We start from the raw sequence: 23,262 nt of genomic DNA on the forward strand, positions 1-23,262 counted from the left end.
CTAAGGCTGGTGTTTTCCTTCCGAGATCTGCGGAACTGCCAGAAAATTCCTTCAATAGGATCTAATCAGACTTGTCAGACAATTCACTGTTTCTCAACCTTAACCACTCTTTAAGATGTGTGGACACGTCTAGAGTTGCTAAGGTCCAGAAACCCTGGTCTAACCAATCTGGAAGGTGGCTTTTGTGACTTCCGGTAAAATTTCTAATGTCCGCCGTGTCTGGCTGTGACACTCTTGCCAGAATTCCTCCCGTTTATGACCCTGAAAGATAAAAACACACCAAGCTGAACAGGTGGAAGATTATTTTTTAATGGGGGTGGAAATACCAGCTCGTTATCTCTAGATGATGCTTGTTAGGCTAACAATCCTCATTTCTTCCATAGTTTTACCGTGTGCGTTTGCTGCACACGACAAGGATAAAGTCCAGAACACACTTTTTAATCTTATTCTTCCAACAAGCTTGTTTTTTTATACAGGAACACTGCTTGTGGAGCCAAAAAATGTCAATGGCGAGCTTTATGGAGATATCTGACCCATTTTGGAGGGGAGAGTGACCCCCCCTTTAAAATTGCCCAGTGCAAACTGATTTTATTTTCCTGGGCTCCAAGATCACCGCAGATGGGGACTGTAGCCAAGAAATTAAAAGACGCTCCTGGGGAGGAAAGCCATGGCAAATCTAGACAGCACACTAAAAAGCAGAGATATCACCCTGCCAACAAAAGTGCATATAGTCAAGGCTATGGTCTTCCCAGTTGCAATGTATGGCAGTGAAAGCTGGACCATAAGAAAGGCTGAGCGCCAAAGAATTGAGGCCTTTGAACTACGGTGCTGGAGAAGACTCCTGCGAGTCCCTTGGACTGCAAGGCGATCAAACCGGTCAGTCCTAGAGATCAACCCTGACTGCTCTTTAGAAGGCCAGATCCTGAAACTAAAACTCAAATGCTTTGGCCACCTAATGAGAAGGAAGGATTCACTGGAGAAGAGCCTAATGCTGGGAAAGGTTGAGGACAAGAGAAGAAGGGGACGACAGAGAATGAGGTGGCTGGATGGAGTCACTGAAGCAGTAGGCGTGAGCTTAAATGGACTCCAGAAGATGGTAGAGGACAGGAAGGCCTGGAGGAACGTCCATAGGGTTGCGATGGGTCGGACACGACTTCGCAGCTAACAACAACAACACTCGTGTATAGCATGAATAATGGTAGATAAAACTAATAAAAAACAGTCAAGTTTATGTCTTGGTCTTGAAGGTGGTCCTTGACTTACAACCAATCTGCTTAGCGGCCAAAGTTGCAGTGGCACTGAAAAAAGTAATTAAAAGGGGACCCTGCACTTAACCGTTGCAGCATTCCGAGTCACGTAATCAAAATTTGGGTGCTTGGCAATTGTTATATATTTAGGACAGTTGCAGCCCCCTGGGACCGTATGATTGTCATTTGTGACTTTCCCAGCTGCCTTCCAACCAAAAAAATCAGTGGGGGAAGCTCTGATTTGCTTAATGACATTATTCACTTAACAACCGTGGCTTAAGCATGGCAAAAAGATTGTGAAATTGGGCACAACTCGGCTGCTTTGCTTAGCAAACCGAAATGTTGGTCCCAGCTGTGTGCAGTTGTAAGTCAAGGGGTACCTGTACTCAAAATTGTTTTATTTTTGTTAAGCCCATAACTGACCTGCTTCTTATTTGCCACTGAAACCAGCATGAGGTTAAAAAGGAAGGCCAAATTCAAATTTAGATCACATCCAGGTCAGAAATACATTTTGCTTTTAATAGCATTTACACCCCTTGATTGGCAGACTTTCTCCAGGAAGCTAATGCACTGAAAATTAGCCCGTTTCCCTTCTACTAGAAGTTCTATCAAAAAAGCATCGCCTAAAAAAGAACCGTTCCTCACCAACCCCCGTTAGGGCAGCAATTAGTTTTGAAGAATCAACTTGATCTGGATTTGTTTCTAGACAATCATGCAAAACCTTATTAGCTCTATTGTTCCCCCCCCCAAAAAAAAATTACACAATCTTGATACAGAGCTAAAATGATCTTTCTGGTTTGTGCTAACACGAACCAAAAACCCTGGCTTTTACATTTTCTATAATTAATTGCACATTCAGCAGTCTTAAAAGATCTGTAAACAAAAATGGACGTAATTGCACAGATATCCAAGAATTAAGAGTTCGGTCACTGAAAAGCATCTAAAATACGAATTCCTTTCAAGAAGAAAGAAAACCCAAGACATTTCTGATCATCAGCAGAAACACGAGAATCAGTGCATATCCAACTAGGCGATGACTTGAAGTTAATTCTCGCCAACATTCCTGATTTACACATTTACAAGTAGTTCATAAACCAGCGGTCACGTGTCACTAAACCACAGGCAATTGGTTTGAGGACACATCATGTGCTTAGAAAAACATGTAGCAGATCAGGTGGATCTAAAAGGTCTTCAGGAGCACGTCAACCATCCTTTTCCATCAGTTGGGTTCTTCTCCGTCAACAGTAATCCCTGGGCAGATGTGACCTATTCAAACTTCCACAAAATCCCATCTTCCAACACGAAACATCTCAATCCGTTGCAAGCAGTCCAGAAGACGTTACTCCAACCTAATGTGGTCATCCAGGAACATCTGAAGGTCTTGCTCTGGTTTCTGCTTTAGACACACAGCTGAACTGCTAAAGGCTGTTCTTGTGAACACCTGGGGACAATCCGGTTGTGCTTCTCCAGTCTCTGCCATTAATACAACAACGTTCAGAAAGCTGCATCTTGTGACCGGCACGAAACGCAAGATGTATCGGTTTGGACCAAGCTTTGGAGAGCTCTCAGGACTGTATCCGGCCAATGATCGGTGATCATCTTGGGGCTGATTAAAATACTACCAAAGGCAGTTTCTCTGGACCAGCTGGCCGAATACTTGACTTCGGAAAAGCACCAACTGCAAAAGAGGACAATGTCAATGCTGGAGTCTTATTTAGGAATATTTAAATATTTTTTGTTCTCTCGTAGGAATACTTAGTAAGTCATCGCATTCTGGATATTTTGTTAATACTTGGGTGCAAAACTTTTTCAGGCAAACTTTGGCAGAACCCGGGTTTCAAGGATGAAATGGGCCGCCCAAGAAGACCTAGAAAGTCAACCGCTAACAATACTTCGATCAAAAAACTACCAACTCAGACCAACAGCTTATTCAAGGAACGGTGGAAGCCACTTGTATCTAAACAGAGATCAAATCCTACTCCTTTCTAGCACTGGTGAGGTTACCTAGCTGGGTAATGAAATGTCAGCAGCAAAACAACCGAGCTCAGAGAGCACCAAGGACCCAACAGTCATTGTCTATCCATCCTTCCTTCCTTCCTTCCTTCCTTCCTTCCTTCCTTCCTTCCTTCCTTCCTTCCTTCCTTCCTTCCCATCAGTTAGAATCCTTCCTTCCTGCCTGCCTGCCTGCCTTCCTTCCTTCCTTCTCATTCAGTTAGAATCCTTCCTTCCTTCCTGCCTGCCTGCCTTCCTTCCTTCCTTCCCATTCAGTTAGAATCCTTCCTTCCTTCCTTCCTTCCTTCCTTCCTTCCTTCCTTCCAGCCTTCCTTCCTTCCTTCCTTCCTTCCTGCCTTCCTTCCTTCCCAGATGAGATTCCCACAGTCCTCCTGCTAATCCCTATTTCTTACCTGGGTGGGTAATGAAACCTCTGCAACAAAGCAACCAAAACTTAGAGAGCACCAAGCACAACCCACAGTTCAACCCTGAGCTACAAATATTCTCTTCTGTTAAGATCTAGAAGAGCTTCAAGTTGGAAACAAAAACAGACGCGCTCAACAGAACACAAGAGACAAGCCCTTCGCGCTAAAAACAAAACAAGCAAACCAACAAACTGGGAAGCTTTGCAAAATACTACGCCTGGAACATTTCCGAGCAATTTTCTTTGCACATTGCACAGAACGAAATATGAAGAGAGTTTCCTGAGGGCAAAAGTTTTATCACCGTCTCCTGGTGATCAGCTCAAAGTCACCCAGCTAGCTTTCACAGCTAAGGCAGGACTAGAACTCACCATCTCCTAGTAATTGGTCCAAAGTCAACCAGCTGGCTTTCAAGGCTAAGGCGGGACTAGAACTCACCGTCTCCTAGCAATTGGCCCAAAGTCACCCAGTTGGCTTTCAAGGCTAAGGCGGGACTAGAACTCACCGTCTCCTAGCAATTGGCCCAAAGTCACCCAGTTGGCTTTCAAGGCTAAGGCGGGACTAGAACTAGAACTCACTGTCCTGGTTTCTAAGCCAGCACCTTAACCGTTACACCAAACTGCCCGAGTATTACCGCAGCGTTCCTCTTTTCATTGGACTTGAGCGGAGGAGGGCTTTTCCCCGGCACCCAGGAGAAGACCGAGTGACTACAAAGGGACATCCTGGCTTGCGAACACGTAGACACAACCTACCCTTTTGTGCTGTGTTCTTCGATGATGTGGATGATTCTGCCAGGGAGAAACAAGTGGGGGAACTGAGGGCTGGACCCTAAAGGGGAATTGTCATCCAAGCTAGTGTACAAAGGTGACTGCTGGGCCATCAAGTTCTCTTCGGCGAGGAGAGGCTGGGTCAAAGCGTCTGGATCCCTGCCGTCCAGTTCTGTCGGGAAGTTATCAGGTTTTCCTCCAAAAACTTCATACCAGCAGCCATGCAAGAGAATCTGGTACTGTTTGAGCAACAGACAGGACAAAAGGAACAAAGAAGGGAATTGTGAAAGGGTTGGACTTTATTTGGATCAGATTGCGGCGGTCCTCGACTTAACGACGATTTGTTTAGCGACCGAAGTTACAACGGCCTTCCCATAATGACTGGCAACCAATTCTCAGTTATGACCACTGCAGAACAATTAACCAGTGGAACAACCTGCCTCCAGAAGCGGTGAATGCTGGAAGTTTTTAAGAGACTGGACAGCCATTTGTCTGAAATGGTATAGGCTTTCCTGCCCTGAGCAGGGGGTTGGACTAGATGACCTCCAAGGTCCCTTCAAACTCATTATTATTATTATATAAAACTTTTATTCATAAAACATGAAACTCAGTCAACTGAACACTCAAATTGACTGGCACGAATGGTTAACACGGGTTGCTGCCAGCATCCTAGGTATCAACCAGGTATCTCCTTAAAATGTAAGATGTTCCGAGTAGCGCAGTTTTTTGTAGCTTTGCTGGAGTTCTTGCAGGAAGCTGCAATTTCTTGATGTATTTTGCAAAGTTTTATTATATTATTATTGTTATTGTTATATTATTATGATTATTCTATCTTTCCTTCCCGCCTCTCCCCACTTGAGAAACGAATGTAAGGAACGTGTCTCCCTTAACAGGGAGACATTGGCAGAGAAACAAAAGCTGGAGAAGACCTTGAGATGTGCGTGCCAACTGTGCCAGTTACCCAAATATTGTGCCATCCGTGGATTGACTGGATTTCAAATGGACACTATGACCCTGGTGGGAGGAGGAATATTGCTGTTTTAACTATACCATTTGCGTGGGATTTTCCCCAGATCTCGCCTTGACTTCCCTACTGTCATTGCCCCCCTAATAAAAGTTTCTTTTTGAGACAATGTCTGTTTCAAGAGTTCTGCTTTTGTGGGGGGTTAGCTTGAGGTGGCTCCTTATAGAATTTGTCACCAAGTGCGATAAGAGTAACAGCAGAAGAGGCTAAGAGCAGTAGTAGCTGCCGCTGCGGTTATTCCCCGCCCCCCCCCCCGTACATCTGGGCCACTAAAGTCGGAAACAGCCAATTTTAATTTTTCACCCCCAAAGTCCTGTTTAGAATAATTTACCTTGGGTTTGTTACAGTTGGCAACCATCCTAATGATCCTCTTTTTCAGGTCTTCCAAATTGAGCATACTTAATCTGTTTCGGGGCCAACAGAAAGACAAAAAAAAAAGATCCAAATTCAAGACAGGGCAAAATTCAGGATGCCGATTTGGACGCAAAACGACATTTTGTCTCCTTACCTGGGAATGATGTCCTTTCCCACAATGACTGACACAATAAACTGCTTTGTGTAGTCCGCAAGGGATTTGCTTAAAAAGAAGAAATATCAAGGGAAACACGATTATGGTAGCTGATCTTCCACGACCAATATCGATAAGGTGTTTATTCGTGGACAGGTGGCTTCTTGAATTGTGGCAACAGCTGAGCCCAAACATTTTCATTTCTGTCACTGTTGTTAAGTGGGTTATGCCCCATTTTGTGACCTTTCTTGCCACAGTTAAGGGAATCTGGCTTCCCCATCGGCTTGGCTTGTCAAAAGGTCATAAAAGGGATCACATTATCCCGGCACGCTGCAACCGTCACAAATAGGAGTCAGTTGCCAAGAGTCTGAATTCTGATCACGTGATCCTGAGGATGCTACAACGGTCGTAAGTGTGAAAAAACGGTCATGTTATTTTTTGCAGTGCCGTTGTAACTTTGAACAGTCACTAAGTGAACCATTGTCAAGTCAGTCAAGGACTACCTGTACACTACCTTCTCTTCTTTTAGACAGAAAGTCAAAAAAAACCACCCCACCCCGTCTTTATTTTGTCCAGGTTAAGATGGGGCAGAAAGACGCTTCCTGGGAAGTAACTTGACTTCAACAAACTAGATCAAGGGTAGGCAACCTCGGCTCTTTTATGACTCGTGGACTTCAACTCCCAGAATTCCTGAACTAGCATGGGGGAACAATGGCCCCTTCATGACTTGTGGACTTCAACTCCCAGAATTCCTGAACCAGCATGGCTCCGCTTGGAAACCTCTCTTTCCCCTCAGCATGGCTGGCTCAGGAATTCTGGGAGTTGAAGTCCACGAGTCATAAAGCGGCCTAGGCCAGGGGTAGGCAACCTTGGCTCTTTTTTGACTCGTGGACTTCAACTCCCAGAATTCCTGAGCCAGCATGGCTCCGCTTGGAAACCTCTCTTTCCCCTCAACATGGCTGGCTCAGGAATTCTGGGAGTTGAAGTCCAGGAGTCATAAAAGAGCTGAGGTTGCCTACCCCTGAGCTAGATGGATGACCTTGGGAACACACACACACACACACCGGTTGAATCCCAGCTCCACCTGGCACTCTGATCTCTGCCCCAAAGGATTTAGGATCCTCCGTGAAAAAGAAGTTAACAGGATCCCAAAGGTGCTTCTTTTTCCCCACGAGGCAACTGGACTTCCTTTTTTTTCTCTTTGAAGACCTTTCGCTTCTCATGCAAGTAAGCTTCCTTCAGCTCTGATTGGATGGTGGGGGGGGGGGAACAGGAAACGAAAACAGGACAGTCCAGTTGCCTTGTGAAAAAGTAACTTTGGGAGAACTATGACCTGGGTGAGGGAGAATCTCCACAGACGAAGTCAATGGGATCAACATGAAGGCAGGAGAAGAAGCAACGGATGGAAACTAACCAAGGAGAGAAGCAACCTGGAACTAAGGAGAAACTTCCTGACAGTTAGAACAATTAACCAGTGGAACAACCTGCCTCCAGAAGCGGTGAAAGCTCCAACCCTGGAAGTTTTTAAGAAGAGACTGGACAGCCATTTGTCCAAAATGGTATGGGGTTTCCTGCCTGAGCGGGGGGTTGGACTAGAATCTCAGGGGTCCTCAACCTTGACTACTTTAAGATTTGCAGACTTCAACTCCCAGAATTCTGGCAGTTAAAGTCCACAAGTCTTAAAGTTGCCAAGGTTGAGGTCCTTGGACTAGATGACCTGCAAGGTCCCTTCCAACTTTTATTGTTATTATTATTGACCATCGCACAGCCAGCCAGATGTTCAGACTGGATTTGGCATTTTTGTCTACCTATCGAGTCCTTAGCAAGAACCTGGGATAGGCAGATGTGGATGTTTGATGGTATTACAGATCTCGTCGCAGGATGGAAGCAGTTCTCAGTAAGGCCGCCTTTTGCAATTGACTAATGGCGAATTTGTCAATGCCAATGGTATGATGATGATGATTAACAACATACCTCAATAAACCTCCAGGTGGAGAAAAAGCGTAACACCTCAGGTTGGGAAAAGAGTTTCTGAGCATGATGGACAAGATGGAGGCAACGCCCCCTCCCAAGCTGTGGCCAGTGACCACCAATTTGTATTCCTGGGGAAGAGAGAACAAGCAAGGAGAAAGGCAGAAATCCCCATAAGCCAACACACAGACAGGTGGAGACCCAAATGCCACAACTTACGGGTGCGATGCCGAGTGCCTGGTTCAAAATCCCATCCTTTATCAGTCTCCTATAAATGTAATTGGCAGCCTGGGTGATCCCCTGTAAGGGAAAACCGTCAGAGGTTAGCAGCCCTTGTTAAGGCCTCGCTTGCAAGTACAGATAGTCCTCAAATTACAACCAGAATTTCAGTCGCTAAACAAGGGCAACTTTACAACCTTTTTCGTTGTGGTTCTTAAGTGAATCGCCATTGGTAAGCGTTCAATCCGGCTTCTCCCACTGATTTTGCTTGTCAGAATTATGGCTTGTGAATTCCAACGGTCACTAAACAAATGTTTTTAAGTTACTACCTGTAGTGAAGTAACTAGCTTCCTCAACTTAAATCCAGTGGTGGGATTCAGCCGGTTTGCACCAGTTCGGCAGAACCACTAGCTAATTTTTGGCTACCCAGGCCCACAACGGACTTCCGGAAGCTGCATCCACACAGAGAACCGGCTCTTCACCTATTTGAATCCCATCACTGCTTACATCCCCATCCCACAACTTACTAGTAGTACAGCCTACTAGTTCGTTCAGGAAGACATTACTCCATGCCCTGCTACTATCTGAGTGGCATTGAGGGTATTACACAGTCTTCAACTTACAATCGCTTGTTTAGTGACCAGACTTGCAACAATTCACACCTTGCTTCCCAGTCATAATAAGTCAATTGACTACCTGTAGGCCCAATACAATATGCCCGTTTCAAGGATGGCAATCGGCCGCTGAAACTATCTCACGAGGTTCCTCTCTCCGTGTAACCTTATGGACTAGCGACATTTAATTTTCTCCAGAGGAGCACCATAGCATGCCACGGTTGGACAAATCATAACTGACCGAGTTTTATCAACCCCTGCCCGCCCCGGGCTCAGGGCTTTGCCCATATTAATATTCTGTGTTATTTATCTTAGATTACCGGTGAGCTTAATTTTTTTAACTGAGGCCAGGAACGTGAGATAGAAGTTAACTCAAAACCGCAGGCAACTAGCTAAACGGCCCTTTGGTGACTCTCAAGCCAATAACAATTCCAAAAATATTTGCCCACCTTATGGACAAGGCCATTCTCCAGGACATCTTCAAGAGTTAAGCTTTCGCAATCTGCTGAAAGGTCTGTGAGGACATCCTAAATGCAAAAATAAAACTTAATTATTATTTTTTTTTAAAAAATACATAACAGGTCACAAATTTTCTCTGCCTGTCAGACAGACGCAAGATTATTGTTGCAAGCGATATGAGCGGCATATTGCTTACTGGCTTGGTTCAGAAAGCAAATTTGGATCCAATCCCTTTCTGGCTTCTGAGTATATTACGAGCCAAACTTGAAAAGATTCGATAAGCAAAATCTTAACTCAAAAGTCATCATTATCACGAGCTAGGCGCAGAAAGTTTACCTCGCACGATAAAGTTCCTCTGACGGCTACCACGATAGCTTCTTTTTGATGATCCAAGGCCACGAAGAAAGGTATCTCGAAAATCTGAAAGCACAAGCAGCGGAGGATTAAAAAGAAGAGTTCTTTTAAGGCTGGGCTCTTTCCATAATCCATTCAGCACTGAAGGCTATCCGCTGACAACGGCTAACCCTATCTAGGCAGGGTGATAAGTCTGCTGGTGGAAGGGAATGTTTGTAGCTCAGAGTTGAACTGTGAGGTCCTTGTTTCTCTCTCTCGGCTTGGTTGATTTCTTGGAGACGTTTCATGATCCAACCAGAGAACATCATCAGTGCTAAAAAGGAGTGAGGAGGAGAAAGAAAAAGAAGGACTGTGGGGTCCTCCATGCTCTCTGAGCTTGGCTGTTCTCTTGCAGACATTTCATGATCCAATTCGGTAATATCATCAGTGCTAAAAGGGGTTGGGATCCATAGGGAAGAGAAAGAGAAAGAAAGAAGGATTACGGGGTCCTCCCTGCTCTCTGCGCTTGGTTGTTCTCTTGCAGACATTTCATGACCCAACTAGGTAACATCATCAGGGCTAGAAGGGAATTAAGATTTGCTTTCATTTTTTATACTAGATTTAATGAATTCGCTTTAACTAACTGCTGGGCTCGCAGCTAGCATGCCAATGTGACTCAGAGGCTTGCTAGAGAGGGCTGTTCTGTACCAGCCTGCTACCGCCCCTGCAGAAAAGGCAGGGACAACCCCTTTTACAATAAGGCAAGAGGCTGGAATTACACCTGCCAAATTTATAGCTACAAAAACAAACAAGACACGAACCAAGAAACCGGAGCTTTAAGAAACACGAACTATCCAAGCGGTTGCCTTCAGCAAACCAGCCCTCCCCACACATTCCCCTTATATAGAGTTCAGGGCGTGGCTTCTCTCTGCTTCCTTCCGAGGAGCCCCATTGCCTTCCTCTGTCTACTCCTAATTGACTGCCTCCTGCGTCGGGCGTCCTTGAACAGGGCCAGCTGTGGGTCATCTTCATCCACGCTGTCAGGCTCACACAGCTGGGTCTCCGTGGTGACCAAGTGGGAGGGGCCTGGCTGAGGGCTCTCATCAGCAAGATCTTCAACCCCTTCAGCAAGGTCTTCAACACCCCCCTCCTCCTCCTCTGAGTCGTCCGACCCAACTGCCGAACCCACAGGCTGACCCTGAATCACAACAAGGGCTTCGAACGACTTACTTTATTGTGAAAGCTGATGTGTATGAAATCTCGGTTTTGCAGTCCCGTAATTTGCAGGATGGACCCAAAATGCATGTTAAGGTAATCGCGGCCGATAATCTCCGTCTGCGCTGCGCTGTTTCTGCAGCTAAGAAACCAAGAAAGAAAGAGATCGAAAAGAGTTTAGAATTGCTAAGATTTTTGATTATTGTTGAAATGTACTTGTCAGGATTCAATTAGTCTGTGTGTATGTTTGTTCTTTTGTTTTGTGCACATTTTTTTTACTTGCTTAGCTTAGTTTTGCTCTTGTTCTCTTCTCTTTTTTTAACTTTGTATTTTAACTGGGGAAATAAAACAAAAACAAGTGTTTTTTTAAAAAAAAGAGAAGAGTTACATCTCTTCGTGTCGCATTTTTAGAATACACATTCCATTACGAACTAGAAAAGCTGTACAAATTCAGTGCAATTGGACGTATTCAAGCAAAGTAGTCTTATAACGATGGAAGCATATTAAATACGCTAAATTATAACAGTAAGTCAAGGATTACTTAGGCAGCAGCTGATTTCAGCTGATTTTATGTTAACGTTCTGTTCTAATATTGTCTAAATATAATGAATTATTCTGATATTTTTCTCTTGATCATTTCTGCCTTTTCCCCCCCGATGTCTGGTTTTATATTAGATTTGTTGCATTTTCTAAGATACTATCTATATACTATAGTTTTTTATTAACCTAGATCTATGCTAACAACATGCAATTGTATAATAATCCTATAATCATTCCTTATAATATAGTAATATGGTATTGGTAATGTCTATAACTGTTTCTATGGAGATTCTCATCCAGGCCATGGTTGTCCCAGAGATGCTTTTTCAAAAGGCAACTGGACTTTGTTTTTCCTTGAAGACATTTCGCTTCTCATCCAAGAAGCTTCAATCAGAACTGAGGAAGCTTCTTGGAGGAGAAGCGAAAAGTCTTCAAGGAAAAACAAAGTCCGGTTGCCTTTTGAAAAAGCACCTTCGGAATTATAACAGTGTGGTGGGGGCCCTTTGTGCTAAGCAGCACAGCAGGCTACTTCCAAGGTTTTTAAGCTAGAGAGAAAGTTAGCTTTAAGGCAGCAACTTGAAATTAAATTTCTGAATGCACTGCCCATTTCTAAACGTTAAAATAAAAATCTGAAACGTTAGAAAGCACAATTTAAAGTTAAGGATTCCGTGATGCAGAAATTTCTTTTTCACCTGCTTAATCTTCCCAGTTTTACAGTTCTTCCGCCAGCCGTTCCTCCACGTCTCACACCCACAGTGTGTAAAATTGGCACACATTTCTGCTTTTGAAAAAGTTGACCTACCAGAAGCCTCTCAGTTTACAGAGGCCCGTGAAAGGATTCATCAGGAGGTAGTAGGGCCAGCCGTACGCGGCGGCTGCAAACTTCATATAATGAGCCGCGTTCTCCAATTCAGCCTCCAAATCGTCGGCCTGCAAAAGAGACGATTTTGGAGCCTGTACGTGGATTCATTCATTCATTCAGCAAACACGGCAGTCGTTAAGCGAGTGTCACGGTCCTTAAGTGAACCCTTGGTCTGCTAGGGCGGGGTTTTGCCGAAAACTGGAAGTTTAAGTGCTGCTTTTCGGAAACACCATCACAAAATGAAGTCACGTGACTACGGGATGCGGACAGTGGCCGTAAATGGGGCTGTGTTGCTGAGTACCCCAACTTTGGTCATATAAGCGTAGAGGGTCCCCCCAACTTGTGAGACAGGCAGCAAGCAAATTTAATAAGTAATAAAATGAAATAAAACAATAAAATAAATAACGTATTAAAATAAAATAACAAAAGAATGTATTAAAATAAAATAACAAAATAACAAAATATTAAAATAACAAAACAATATATTCAAATAAAATATTGAAAATAAAATTAACAAACTAATATATTAAAATAAAATAATGAAATAATAAAAAATGAAATAAAATATTAAAATAGCAAAATATATTAAAAATGAAATGAAATAAAATGAAATAAAATTATTAAAAATAAAAATAATGAAAAAAATAAAAGAAAACAAATTATTTAAAAATAACAAAATTAATAAAAAATAAAAAATGAATAATAAAATAATGAAATAAAATAATATATTAAAAATCAAATAAAATGAAATAAAATAATGAAATAAAATAACAAAATAATATATTAAAAATCAAATTAAATGAAATAAAATAAAATAATGAAATAAAATAAAATATAAAATAATAAAAAAAACCGTTGGAACTTCAAACCTGGGTCCTAAGTAGCCCCAAAGGAGATCTGTTATAATTTCAAATGGCCACTAAGTCACCAGAGGATTATCTGGGCTTCTGTCATGCGCCCGAAACAGGCAGGGTGTGCAGGCACAAAACAGCACCAACGCAGACCTGCTTGAACGGATGCAAGAGACTTACTGCAGGAGGCAACGGAGGCTGAGTTAAAACTTCATCCGGGTCTTTTGAATGTTCGACCTTATCCTGCTCCTGGTGAAGCAGAGTCAGGCCTGCGGCTATGTCGCTCGGCACTAAATCAGTGTCCTGCAGAAAGAGAGAGAGAGAGTGAAGGACAAATCCTTCTGGATTTATCTGGAAGAGCAGAGAATCAGGCTGAAAAAGTCAGGGTGGGTGCATAAGCAGGCATATACATAGAATGAAGGCTATTGCTAAGCTTGTAAGCCGCCCTGAGTCTTCGGAGAAGGGCGGGATATAAATGGAATTAAAATAAATAAATAAATAAATAAATAAATAAATAATTATGGCTCCCTATTCAAAATACTCAGAGCTGAACAATCTCTGTCTTTGTCCCTTGCCTTGTTCTGCTTATTTTTACGGTTTGATTTCTTTTTTCCTGCTACGCAAGTTAAAAAATCATTTTGCTACTTCTCCACTGCTCTACTATAAGTCACTGTGGGCAATTTAACAACTATAAACACGGTACAAGATGTTTCACGACGAGGTACGGATCGTAGCATTAACAAAAAGGTGTAAAAAAAAATCATGATGGGATTTCCAGAACTCATATATCTGTTAACATACGTTCAATCGGGAGAAAGCTGCCTAAAATCGTTCAAAAATTTGGACATCAGCAATGGGAACGAAAACAAACATTTTTACACCAACAGTGTAAAGTTAGATGGATCCAAAGTTTTCTCTACTTATGACTACAATGGGTTCCCATTGCTAAACAAGCTGGTTGTTAATCGAGTCACATGTTGTTAAGCAAATCACTGCAGTTGTTAAGTGAATCATTTGGTCGTTAAGCGAATCCACTTCCCCCCATTGGCTGGCTGGGAATGCCAATCACGTGATGCCAGGGTAAATATCTGCCCAAATTATGACCAGTGACCGTTGTAAGCGTGAAGTAACTTTTACCAGTGGTGCTGTCAGTTCGAACGGTCACTAAACGAATGGTCGTAAGTCGAGGACTACGATGGAGTGCATTCTGCCCTCCCAGAGTTTCAGGGAGAGCATAAAGACAAAACGACAATCAAGGCCTAACGTCTTACTGAGAAGTAGGAACGGAAAAGTTCGGCGATGCTCGTAAAAGCCACGCGGTGATCGTCATTGTGCACAATGCAACAACACAACAACCGGATTCTTTTTTCCCAGACCCGGGTGGCCCTCTTCTTGATGTTGAAGAACAGCTGCTCGGACTGGCTGCTCTCCAGATTGCGACTGGCGTGGTCGGCCAGGTAGACCGACTTCCTTCCAAGAGGGTCGAAGAAAATGAAAACGGCCACCACGGTGAAGACGATGATCACCCAGCTGATAGGAAGAACGGAGGAGAAATTCCATAAAAAACAAGGGAGACATCATTGCCTGCCACGCCTGTAGCTCTTCAAGCTTCCCCCAGACTTTGCTGCCAAAAACAAGATGGCACCTAAAGTAGCAACTCAAGGTCCACCACTCTACGGGGGATGTCTAAGGGATATATCTAGTGTAATGAGGACTAGGGGTGACGTGATAGCAGTCTTCTAATATTTGAGAGGCGGCCACAAAGACGAGGAGGTCAATCTAATTTCCAAAGCATCAGAAGGGGGGACAAGAAACAATGGATGGAAACCCATCAAGGAGAGAAGCAACCAAAACTAAGGAGAAATTTCCTGACAGAACAATTAATGGAAAAGTTTGCCTCCAGAGGTTGTGGGTGCTCCATCACTGGAGGTTTTTAAGAAGAGACTGGACAACCATTTGTCTGAAATGCTATTGAGCAGGGCTCTTCAAACCTGGCCCTTTTGTGACTTGTGGACGTCAACTCCCAGAATTCCTCAGCCAGCATAGCTGGCTGAGGAATTCTGGTAGTTGACGTCCACAAGTCACAAAAGGGCCAAGTTTGAAGACCCCCACTACCGAGTTTCCTGCCTGAGCAGGGGGTTGGACTAGAAGACCTCCAAGGTCCCTTCCAGCTGTTATTCTGTTCAGTGCTCCAATATTTAAGGGGCTGCCCCAAGGAAGAGGGGGTCAACCTTTTCCCCAAAGCACCCAAAGGCAGGACAAGAAGCAACGGATGGAAACTAATCAAGGAGAGAAGCAACCTAGAACTAAAGAGGAATTTCCTGACAGTTAGAACAATTAATCGGTGGAACAACTGCAAAAGAAAAGAACTAGGGGCGACGGGATAGCAGTATTCCAGTATTTGGAAAATATCCAGTTGCATCCCAAACAGCTGAATATCGCTATTTAGAACGCCATATATCCAGCCCCCCTCTCTAGCAACAGAAAGCAGAACAGCCTCACCTGACAATAACAGTCCCCAAAATGGCATCGATCATAGATCTTTCGCAGTTTGCTCGGTTGTTGGCTATCCACACAGTTCCAACAACAGCCCAGACCAGCTCTGGGACATAGAGAGCCAGACGGACATACAGAAGCTTGGGAAGTGATTTCCTTGGTCCGGGGTTGGAAATGGTTCCTGGAAAACAGAGTCACTCGGCTTACAGGCTAGAAAAACGACAGCAATGGCTGGTTTTATTTTGGACTGTTTGTTTGTATCACATTTGTTAAAGATTAAAACATTATTTTAAACCGGGGGTAGGCAACCTTGGCTCTTTTATGACTTGTGGACTTCAACTCCCAGAATTCCTGAGCCAGCACGGCTCAGCTTGGAAACCTCTCCCTTTCCCCTCAGCGTGGCTGGCTCAGGAATTCTGGGAGTTGAAGTCCACAAGTCATAAAGCAGCCTAGGCCAGGGAAGTAACCTTGGCTCTTTTATGACTCGTGGACTTCAACTCCCAGAATTCCTGAGCCAGCATGGGGGAACTATGGCCCCCTCATCTCTTGTGGAACTCCCAGAATTCCTGAGCCAGCATGGGGGAACTATGGCCCCCTCATGACTCGTGGACTTCCAATTCCCAGAATTCCTGAGCCAGCATGGCTCAGCTTGGAAACCTCTCCCTTTCCCCTCAGCGTGGCTGGCTCAAGAATTCTGGGAGTTGGACTTCCGGTGGCGCCGCGGCACCGAAGACAGCCGTCTCTGGGCTGTCCGCTCCGCAGCTGTGTTTATCCATCGTAAACAGCGCCGATCAGCTGTTTAGATGGATTTGAAGCCCCCTCCTCGGGAGAAGAGGAGGGGGTGAGGCCCCAGGTAGGGGTTGAGCTCTCCGGGGCCGCCTGAGCTGAGAGTTTGGGCAGCTGAAGGATCGAGCCCCCCCGAAGCCTGGGTTGCTCCAAGCTGCGCAGCGTCTCTGCTCCGTGATTTTTGGAGCAGAGCCAGGCGTTAGCAACCACCCCTGCCAGAAGGAAATACTCTTGAGTATCAAGATGCAGGCAGAGCGGTACAGGAGGTCATGGTGAAGTGGACTTTTATTTTTACTCTCTAGTTCAATGGATTTTATAGCTTTAAAGTGAAAGTGCGCAACAAGTGAAAGTGGGGAAAGATGGCGGCCAAAACTTCTAAAGCTCTTCGGAGTGCGGGGTCTTCCCCAGTGCAGCAGACCTCGTTGCAAGCTTTGCATTCTTCTGCACCTCCTCCGGCATTGACGCTTAAGGATTTACAAGATGCCTTTGAAAAGCATTCACAATTAATGTCTGATATGATGGATGAAAAGTTGAAAAAGCTGGAGGAGAAATTGGAGAAGAAGATGGAAGAGAAGTTTAGAGCAATGAGGGTAGACATGCTGTCTATAATTGAAAGTGTAGCTGAATGTGTGCAACAGCTGGAGGAAAAAGTGAAGGATCTCAGTCAAAGGAACTCTATATTAGAAGTAAAGGTATTAGAGAATGAAAATATAAGGGATAAAATGGACGGAGAATTGAGCCTTGTTCAGTACTATCAGATGCAGTATGCTATTAGAATAAGGGGCTTAAAAGAGAATCCTAAAGAAGATTTAAAGCAGCTGATCTCTGAGGCTTTGGAAGTGGTATTGGGCCAGCCAGCATCTGAAATTGAGGGAAGCATGGATAAAATTTTTCGTGTAAATTCATGGATTGCAAGACAGAGGAAGTTACCCAGAGATGTGGTGGTCTATTTTACAAAGAGAGTAATTAGAGATGAAGTCATTCAAGCTGCTTATGATACTAAATTGGTAGTTGCTGAGCAAGAAGTCCTGGTTTTAAAAGAGATTCCTTCAAAGATTTTAAGGAGAAGGAAAGATTTTGCATTTCTTACACAGGAACTTAAGAAATGTGATATCAAGTTTAGATGGGAGATTCCAGTTGGACTGGTGGTGATGCACGAAGGTAAAAGACATCGTCTGGTTACTGTGGCCCAGGCACGTGATTTTTATAGCAACGTGTTAAAAGCAACCCCCCTATCACTTCTGGAAGCTGCAAAAGGATATGACGAGGGAAAGCCTCAAGATGTTGCAGATGGACGGACAGAGGAGAATGGTGTTGGAGGGGATCAAGTTACAGTCTCATCGGCTGCTGTTGGAGAGCAGAGGATGTCGCGTGCCGCCCTAAGACGAGCGAGACGAGAGCAAGAGCAAGACCAGCAGAAAGTTATGGAACCTCCAAAGCGTACTTACAGTGAAGCTGTGGGAGGGGCGCGGTCCAAAGAAGTTACAGGGGCCATTTCAGACATGCTCCAAAAGCTTTGGGGCATCAAGATTGGTGACTAAATCTCTAATTTAGAATGTCAGTGGATTAAATTCATCATAGAGGAGAAAGAAAGTCTTTCAATATTTAAAACAATTTAAGACTGATGTTCTTGGTTGCAAGAAACGTATATTAGGGTTATGGATCAAAAGTATTTACTGAATTTAAGATTGGGTACGCAAGCTCCTAATTAACAACAAGTTGACTTTTTTTAACTTACTACACATAAAGGGTACTTAATTGGATTATAAAAAATTTTAATTTTTTTTTTTAAGTGTGTCATGAGTCATGCTAGATTGCCTAAATTTCCTTTTTATTTGAACTCAAGGATGATCTGGAATTGTGAGACATTTGGTGTGATATATGCAAGAACTATTTTTGATCATAGTTCAGTTTGGTGGGAGATTAATAAGGTTAATAGAGATAGGTGCTTTTGGCGCGTAATTGAGAATTTGTTTAGAAATTAGAGGTAAATAGTAGATGAAAGTTTTTTTTAAAAAAAAATTAATATGATAATATGGGACTAAGAAATTTTATTTAGCATTTGAGTAAAGCTCCTTTTTCTTTTTTTCTTTTTTTTATCTGTAATATTAATATTGTTTGTAATCATTTTATATGAGCTAGAGGGTGATAGAATTAATAGTTTATTGTAGATAGCATATGGATGCTTATGTTTGTTTTTTGTTTTTATACCCTGTATTTAGCTCTGGGAAGTCGGGGGGGGGGAGGGGGGAATGGGGGAGAGGGATAGGGAGGGTTAGATAGGGGTGGGGGAGGGGGGATTGATAAAGTTAAAATGTACTGTAAAACTTTTTAAATAAATAAATAAAAAAAGAATTCTGGGAGTTGAAGTCCACAAAAGAGCCACGGTTGCCTACCCCTGATTTTAAACATTTCAGGACAGAAAGAGGTTCTCTTCCTATAGATTTATTGATGATGTGCCATCTACAAGTAGTCCTTGATTTACAACAGCTTGTTTAGTGACAGTTCAAAGTTACAACGGCACTGGAAAAAGCGGCTTATGACCCTTGCAGCATCCCCACAGTCACGCAATCAAAATTCGGACACTTGGCAATTCGCTCCTATTTATGATGGTCGCAGCGTCTCGGGGTCACATGATCCCCTTTTGCAGCCTTCTGACAAGCAAAGTCAAGAGGGAAGGCAGATTTATTTAACAACCCTGTTTACTAACTGAATAAGTGCAGTGATTCACTTAACACCTGTGGCAAGAACATTCGTAAAACGGGCAAAACTCACTTAGCAATAGAAAGTTCGGGTTCATAACTTGAGGACTGCCTGTAGTTGGTGTCATATCTTAGCTACCACATAGTAAAATGTTTTCCTAGAAAAGAATGTAGGCAAAGAAATTCCTAGATTGTACTTATGTGCTACAAAATTTTAACACAGGTGTGTATGTGCGTCTGCCTGTTTACAATTATAACTACCACCCAGACAGACAGATCTCCATGCTAAGCAGATTCTTGGTATGACTTTCCTATGGCTGATGCTCAACCCCGACACTACAGTGGATTTTCTCGATCCATAAGCTAACGTAGAAGGCAAATTACCTTGCATGCTGGTGTACGTAACAGATGACAAAGCAGCTATGATGAACGCCAAGAGGATAAGGAGGATGAGAAGGTAGTTATTCAGCAGACCACTTCCAGTGCAATTAAATTGTCCTTTGTGTATAGAATACAAAACCAAAATTCCGATCCACCTGAAAAAAGAAAGAAGAATGGATGGATGGAAGGAAGGAAGGAAGGATCACCCAGAACATTCTCAGCAGAAGTATTTTCAGAAGATGGAGCTACTTTCCACTAAACGTCGAATCACAAAGGGTTTCACAAAATCGTAATGAGTTCTACAAGCCTCCTTTGCACAATGACTCCTACAAGCCTCTTTCGTTGAGGTCTCCACTCTAAGAAGCCACACTGAAATGAGGTCCATCCTGAAAGCGACTGAGCCAAGTGAACCTCCTTGATATTGTTACGCAATGACTCTTGGCCAAGTTTGAAGATTGCAACTCAAGCTTCCCAAATTCTGGAGGCCTACCACTCATAGAGTGGTGACACTGTAAGAGCCTTATGGGTTGTGGCTGAAATTCTCTCCCTTTTGTGTTTACTAGGGGAACGTTTAGTGGGTATGAAAGAGAGGGTAGAAAAGGCCAACGTTCAACCACAATTTAGGTGCCCATTACAGGATGGATGACCACTTTCCAAACTGGAGTCGCAAACATCCACGGGAGCTGAGCTGCTCCAGTCTACAGCCTACCTCCGAGAACAGGCATCTTACCAGATCACTCTGATGAACAATTCAAAGGCTCCAGGAAAGACAAAATCATCACTGCCAATGACCCAGCGCCGGCCAAAGAACACCAATCCAGGCATAGTGGAAATTGAGCTGCAATTCTTCTACCGCTGTAGAACAAGGAGATGCAACACTAGGTTAGGCCTTTCTTGCCTGTCTCTCCAGGGAAAAACAAAAAACTTTGAACCTATTTGCTTAAAAATATTTTTTATGTATTTGTCTTAGTGGGCTTTACAGAAGAAATTGAGAAAGAACGCAAAAAGCAATCGCATCTAGAAAAGGAAATACAATGTTATCTTGGTGCTCAGTGGCCTTGAAACTCATCAAATTTGGTACTCAGTGCATTTTGACCTGAACGTTTTGTCCCGGAACTCATTGGTACTCAACGCGCAAGCTAGAACTTGTCGGTGTCGGCTGCCTTGTGACTCACTACATTATTCCTCATGGGAAAATTTTATTTGGTAGTCACCACGCCTCCAGGAACCAATTAACAATGAGTACTGAGGTACCACTGTGTAGGAAAAAAAAGGCAAAAAAAATACAGCTACCCAAGTTAACAGAAAACTAGATTTACCTGTAGAGGCTAGGATTAGAATCAGAGTTGGAAGAGACTTCAAAGTCATCCTAGTCCAACCCTCTAGAACTTTTCTAGAACCGTCAAGAACTTCTCCTTCAAGTGATGAAGGATATCTACTATTGTTCTAGACCAGGGGTAGGCAACCTCGGCTCTTTTATGACTCATGGACTTCAACTCCCAGAATTCCTGAGTCAGCTGACTCAGGAATTCTGGGAGTTGAAGTCCATGAGTCATAAAAGAGCGGAGGTTGTCTACCCCTGTTCTAGACAGATCATCTCATTGCTTAACAGCTGTCACAGTTAGCCTGACCCTTTTGACATGTTTGGGCTTCCTCAACCTCCTTCCTACTCTTCAAGCCCAGATGTCCTTCCCAGCTTCTTGAGCACACCATGAGCATCGACCATTCAGATTGCCATCTCCTGCTTTCAGCTTGATGGGTTGCACCTTCCAAAGAAGCTTTGCTGAAGTCGTAGGCTTTTAAGAGGCCTCTCCTGTTTTTCATGGACACCACATACGTTCTCAAGAAGCTTTTTGGTGGCACCACAAAAAGCTGAATATTTATCAACTGTTGGACAGTCGGAGGAGATGGGTGCAAGAGAGGACAGCTTCATGCCTTCTACATGTTTTGGACAAAACCCATATAGGTCTTTATCACCACCTCCTAAGCTGATCCAAGGCTGATAGGAGCAAAGTCAGGTAAACACTGAGCTAGCTTACCTGCTAGTGAAAGTTGGACCATAAGAAAGGCTGAGCGCCAAAGAATTGAGGCCTTTGAACTCTGGTGCTGGAGAAGACTCCTGCGAGTCCCTTGGACTGCAAGGCGATCCAACCGGTCAGTCCTAGAGGAGATCAATCCTGACTGCTCTTTAGAAGGCCAGATCCTGAAGCTAAAACTCAAATACTTTGGCCACCTAATGAGAAGGAAGGACTCACTGGAGAAGAGCCTAATGCTGGGAAAGATTGAGGGCAAGAGAAGAAGGGGACGACAGAGAATGAGGTGGCTGGATGTAGTTACTGAAGCAGGAGGCGTGAGCTTAAAGGGACTCCAGAAGATGGTAGAGGACAGGAAAGCCTGGAGGAAAGTTGTCCATAGGGTCGCGATGGGTCGGACACGACTTCGCAACTAACAACAACAAGCTTACCTGCTACTAATCTATGAAGCACGCCTGACCATCACGCATGCTGTGGCACTGTCACCATGATGCCCACTCATACTCAGTGAAGTTGGCCAGAAGCGCATCTGGGTCAGGGGTTTAAGGCTGTTTTAAATCAGCCTCTTTGGACAAACTTCTGCTTCCCCCCCCTTTTTTTTTTCCTGCGGGGCAATTCGTCCTTTCAAGAACAAGCCTGCCCAGTCCTGTCCCCCTTCTTCAACATGGGGACGCTCCCAGAAGCCGCCCACCCCCACCTCCAAGCTTTTCCCCCAGCTTTGCAAGCTTTCCCTTCCCGCCCCCAAAAGACCCATCTCCTCCACCTCCTTCCACGCCCCCATGCCCGACCCCCGCCTGTACCCCTTGCCAATCTCTCCCCCTGGCAGCCCATCCAGGAAGGTCCTCTTCCAGGTCTGAGACTTTGCAAAAAAAAAAAAAAAACAAGGACCTTCCCCTTTCCCTATTTCCAGCCCCCGCCCCCCCCCCCCAGCGCTTGCAACCCACCTGCCCGGCTTTGCACCCTCTGCGCTTCGCGCTTTCGCTGCAAAAAGCCTCGCGCCGCCCTGGAGTCAGGAGGCCGTGACGTCACTCCAGGATCCCCGGGCCGACTGTTTTTTTTCGGCTGTTTTGGTGGCCATTTCCGGAGTGGCGCATGCGTAGAGCTCTCCTTTTGACCTATCGGCGCCCTGGCGGAGCGGGGGTTGGGAGGAAGGCGCATGCGCAGACCCGGAGGAGGAAAAGCGGGCGGGAGCCCTTGGCGCCAAAGAGAGGTATTACTCAAAGAGTGTTTCAGGCACGCTACACTTTCGGTTTCGTTCGGCTGCTTGGGGACGCAAGGCCGGCAGCGTTGCTCGGGGTTGCGACTCCCCGCGAGGCACGCAAGTTGGGCGGCCTCTTTTTCCACAGGGGTTGGACTACTATATAAATGTAATAAAATAAATAAATAAATACTACAGTCCCCATCAGATCCGGGGAAAGGGCTTGCTGAGTGGCTCGTCTGTTTAAGGGGCGAGGTGGAATCGGCTCCCGGGGAATTGCATGGAGAACCCTGAATTGTAGGGGGAGTAGCGCTTGCTTTCATCCTCTTGGGGGAACAGAAGGATGCTCTTTAACAGGCATCCCAAACTTGTGCATGATTTTTTTTTGCCTTCCCTCCGCTTTAACAGAACGTCCCCAGTGGAGTATAAGGCATTTACAATTTTTAACTCTTAATTTTTAATTTATTTTTAATTTTTAATTTTCATTTATTGTACAAAGGCCTTTAATTTTAATTTTATCTTAATTTCTGTATTTATTGTATATTGTGGTTGTTAGCCGCCCTGAGTCCTTCGGGAGATAGGGTGGGATATAAGCCCCATTAATAAATAAATTGGAATTAAAATTAAGGGGGTGTTTTGCAA

The 23,262-nt window shown here is 44.1% G+C and overlaps 1 protein-coding gene across 3 annotated transcripts; it reads right to left on the bottom strand.

The window, feature by feature from the left end:
- Nucleotides 1-122: 122 nt before the first annotated feature.
- On the bottom strand, nucleotides 123-22,620 carry DAGLB (diacylglycerol lipase beta). Of its 3 annotated transcripts, none has more exons than XM_081338089.1 (16): nucleotides 22,367-22,620; nucleotides 20,120-20,244; nucleotides 19,393-19,544; nucleotides 15,527-15,701; nucleotides 14,296-14,554; nucleotides 13,205-13,327; nucleotides 12,114-12,241; nucleotides 10,787-10,913; nucleotides 9,560-9,643; nucleotides 9,214-9,291; nucleotides 8,151-8,231; nucleotides 7,935-8,062; nucleotides 5,961-6,029; nucleotides 5,784-5,856; nucleotides 4,414-4,667; nucleotides 123-261 (listed from the first exon to the last, which is right to left on the bottom strand). In XM_081338089.1, exons 2-16 carry the CDS (start codon nucleotides 20,212-20,214, stop codon nucleotides 204-206), a joined length of 1,884 nt encoding a protein of 627 aa, XP_081194215.1. In that variant the 5' UTR covers nucleotides 20,215-20,244; nucleotides 22,367-22,620; the 3' UTR covers nucleotides 123-203. The 3 variants fall into 3 exon arrangements, with proteins under 3 accessions (XP_081194215.1, XP_081194214.1, XP_081194216.1); XM_081338088.1 differs by lacking the exon at nucleotides 123-261 and adding an exon at nucleotides 1,735-2,925; XM_081338090.1 differs by lacking the exon at nucleotides 123-261 and having other exon boundaries at nucleotides 4,444-4,667; nucleotides 7,935-8,219.
- Nucleotides 22,621-23,262: the final 642 nt, after the last annotated feature.

The sequence above is a fragment of the Vipera berus genome (genome assembly GCF_964194415.1).
Source record: "Vipera berus genome assembly, chromosome: 13".
Classification (NCBI taxonomy): domain Eukaryota; kingdom Metazoa; phylum Chordata; class Lepidosauria; order Squamata; family Viperidae; genus Vipera; species Vipera berus.

What these genes read in the sequence shown, in the direction of transcription:
- DAGLB (XM_081338088.1), bottom strand. Translation starts at nt 20,214, where the DNA reads ATGCCTGGATTGGTGTTCTTTGGCCGGCGCTGGGTCATTGGCAGTGAT. An exon ending in GAGGAACTTTATCGTGCGAG is followed by an intron (nt 9,292 to 9,559) that starts GTAAACTTTCTG and finishes TTTTGCATTTAG; the next exon opens with GATGTCCTCACAGACCTTTC. An exon ending in AGGCACTCGGCATCGCACCC is followed by an intron (nt 8,063 to 8,150) that starts GTAAGTTGTGGC and finishes TCTCTTCCCCAG; the next exon opens with GAATACAAATTGGTGGTCAC.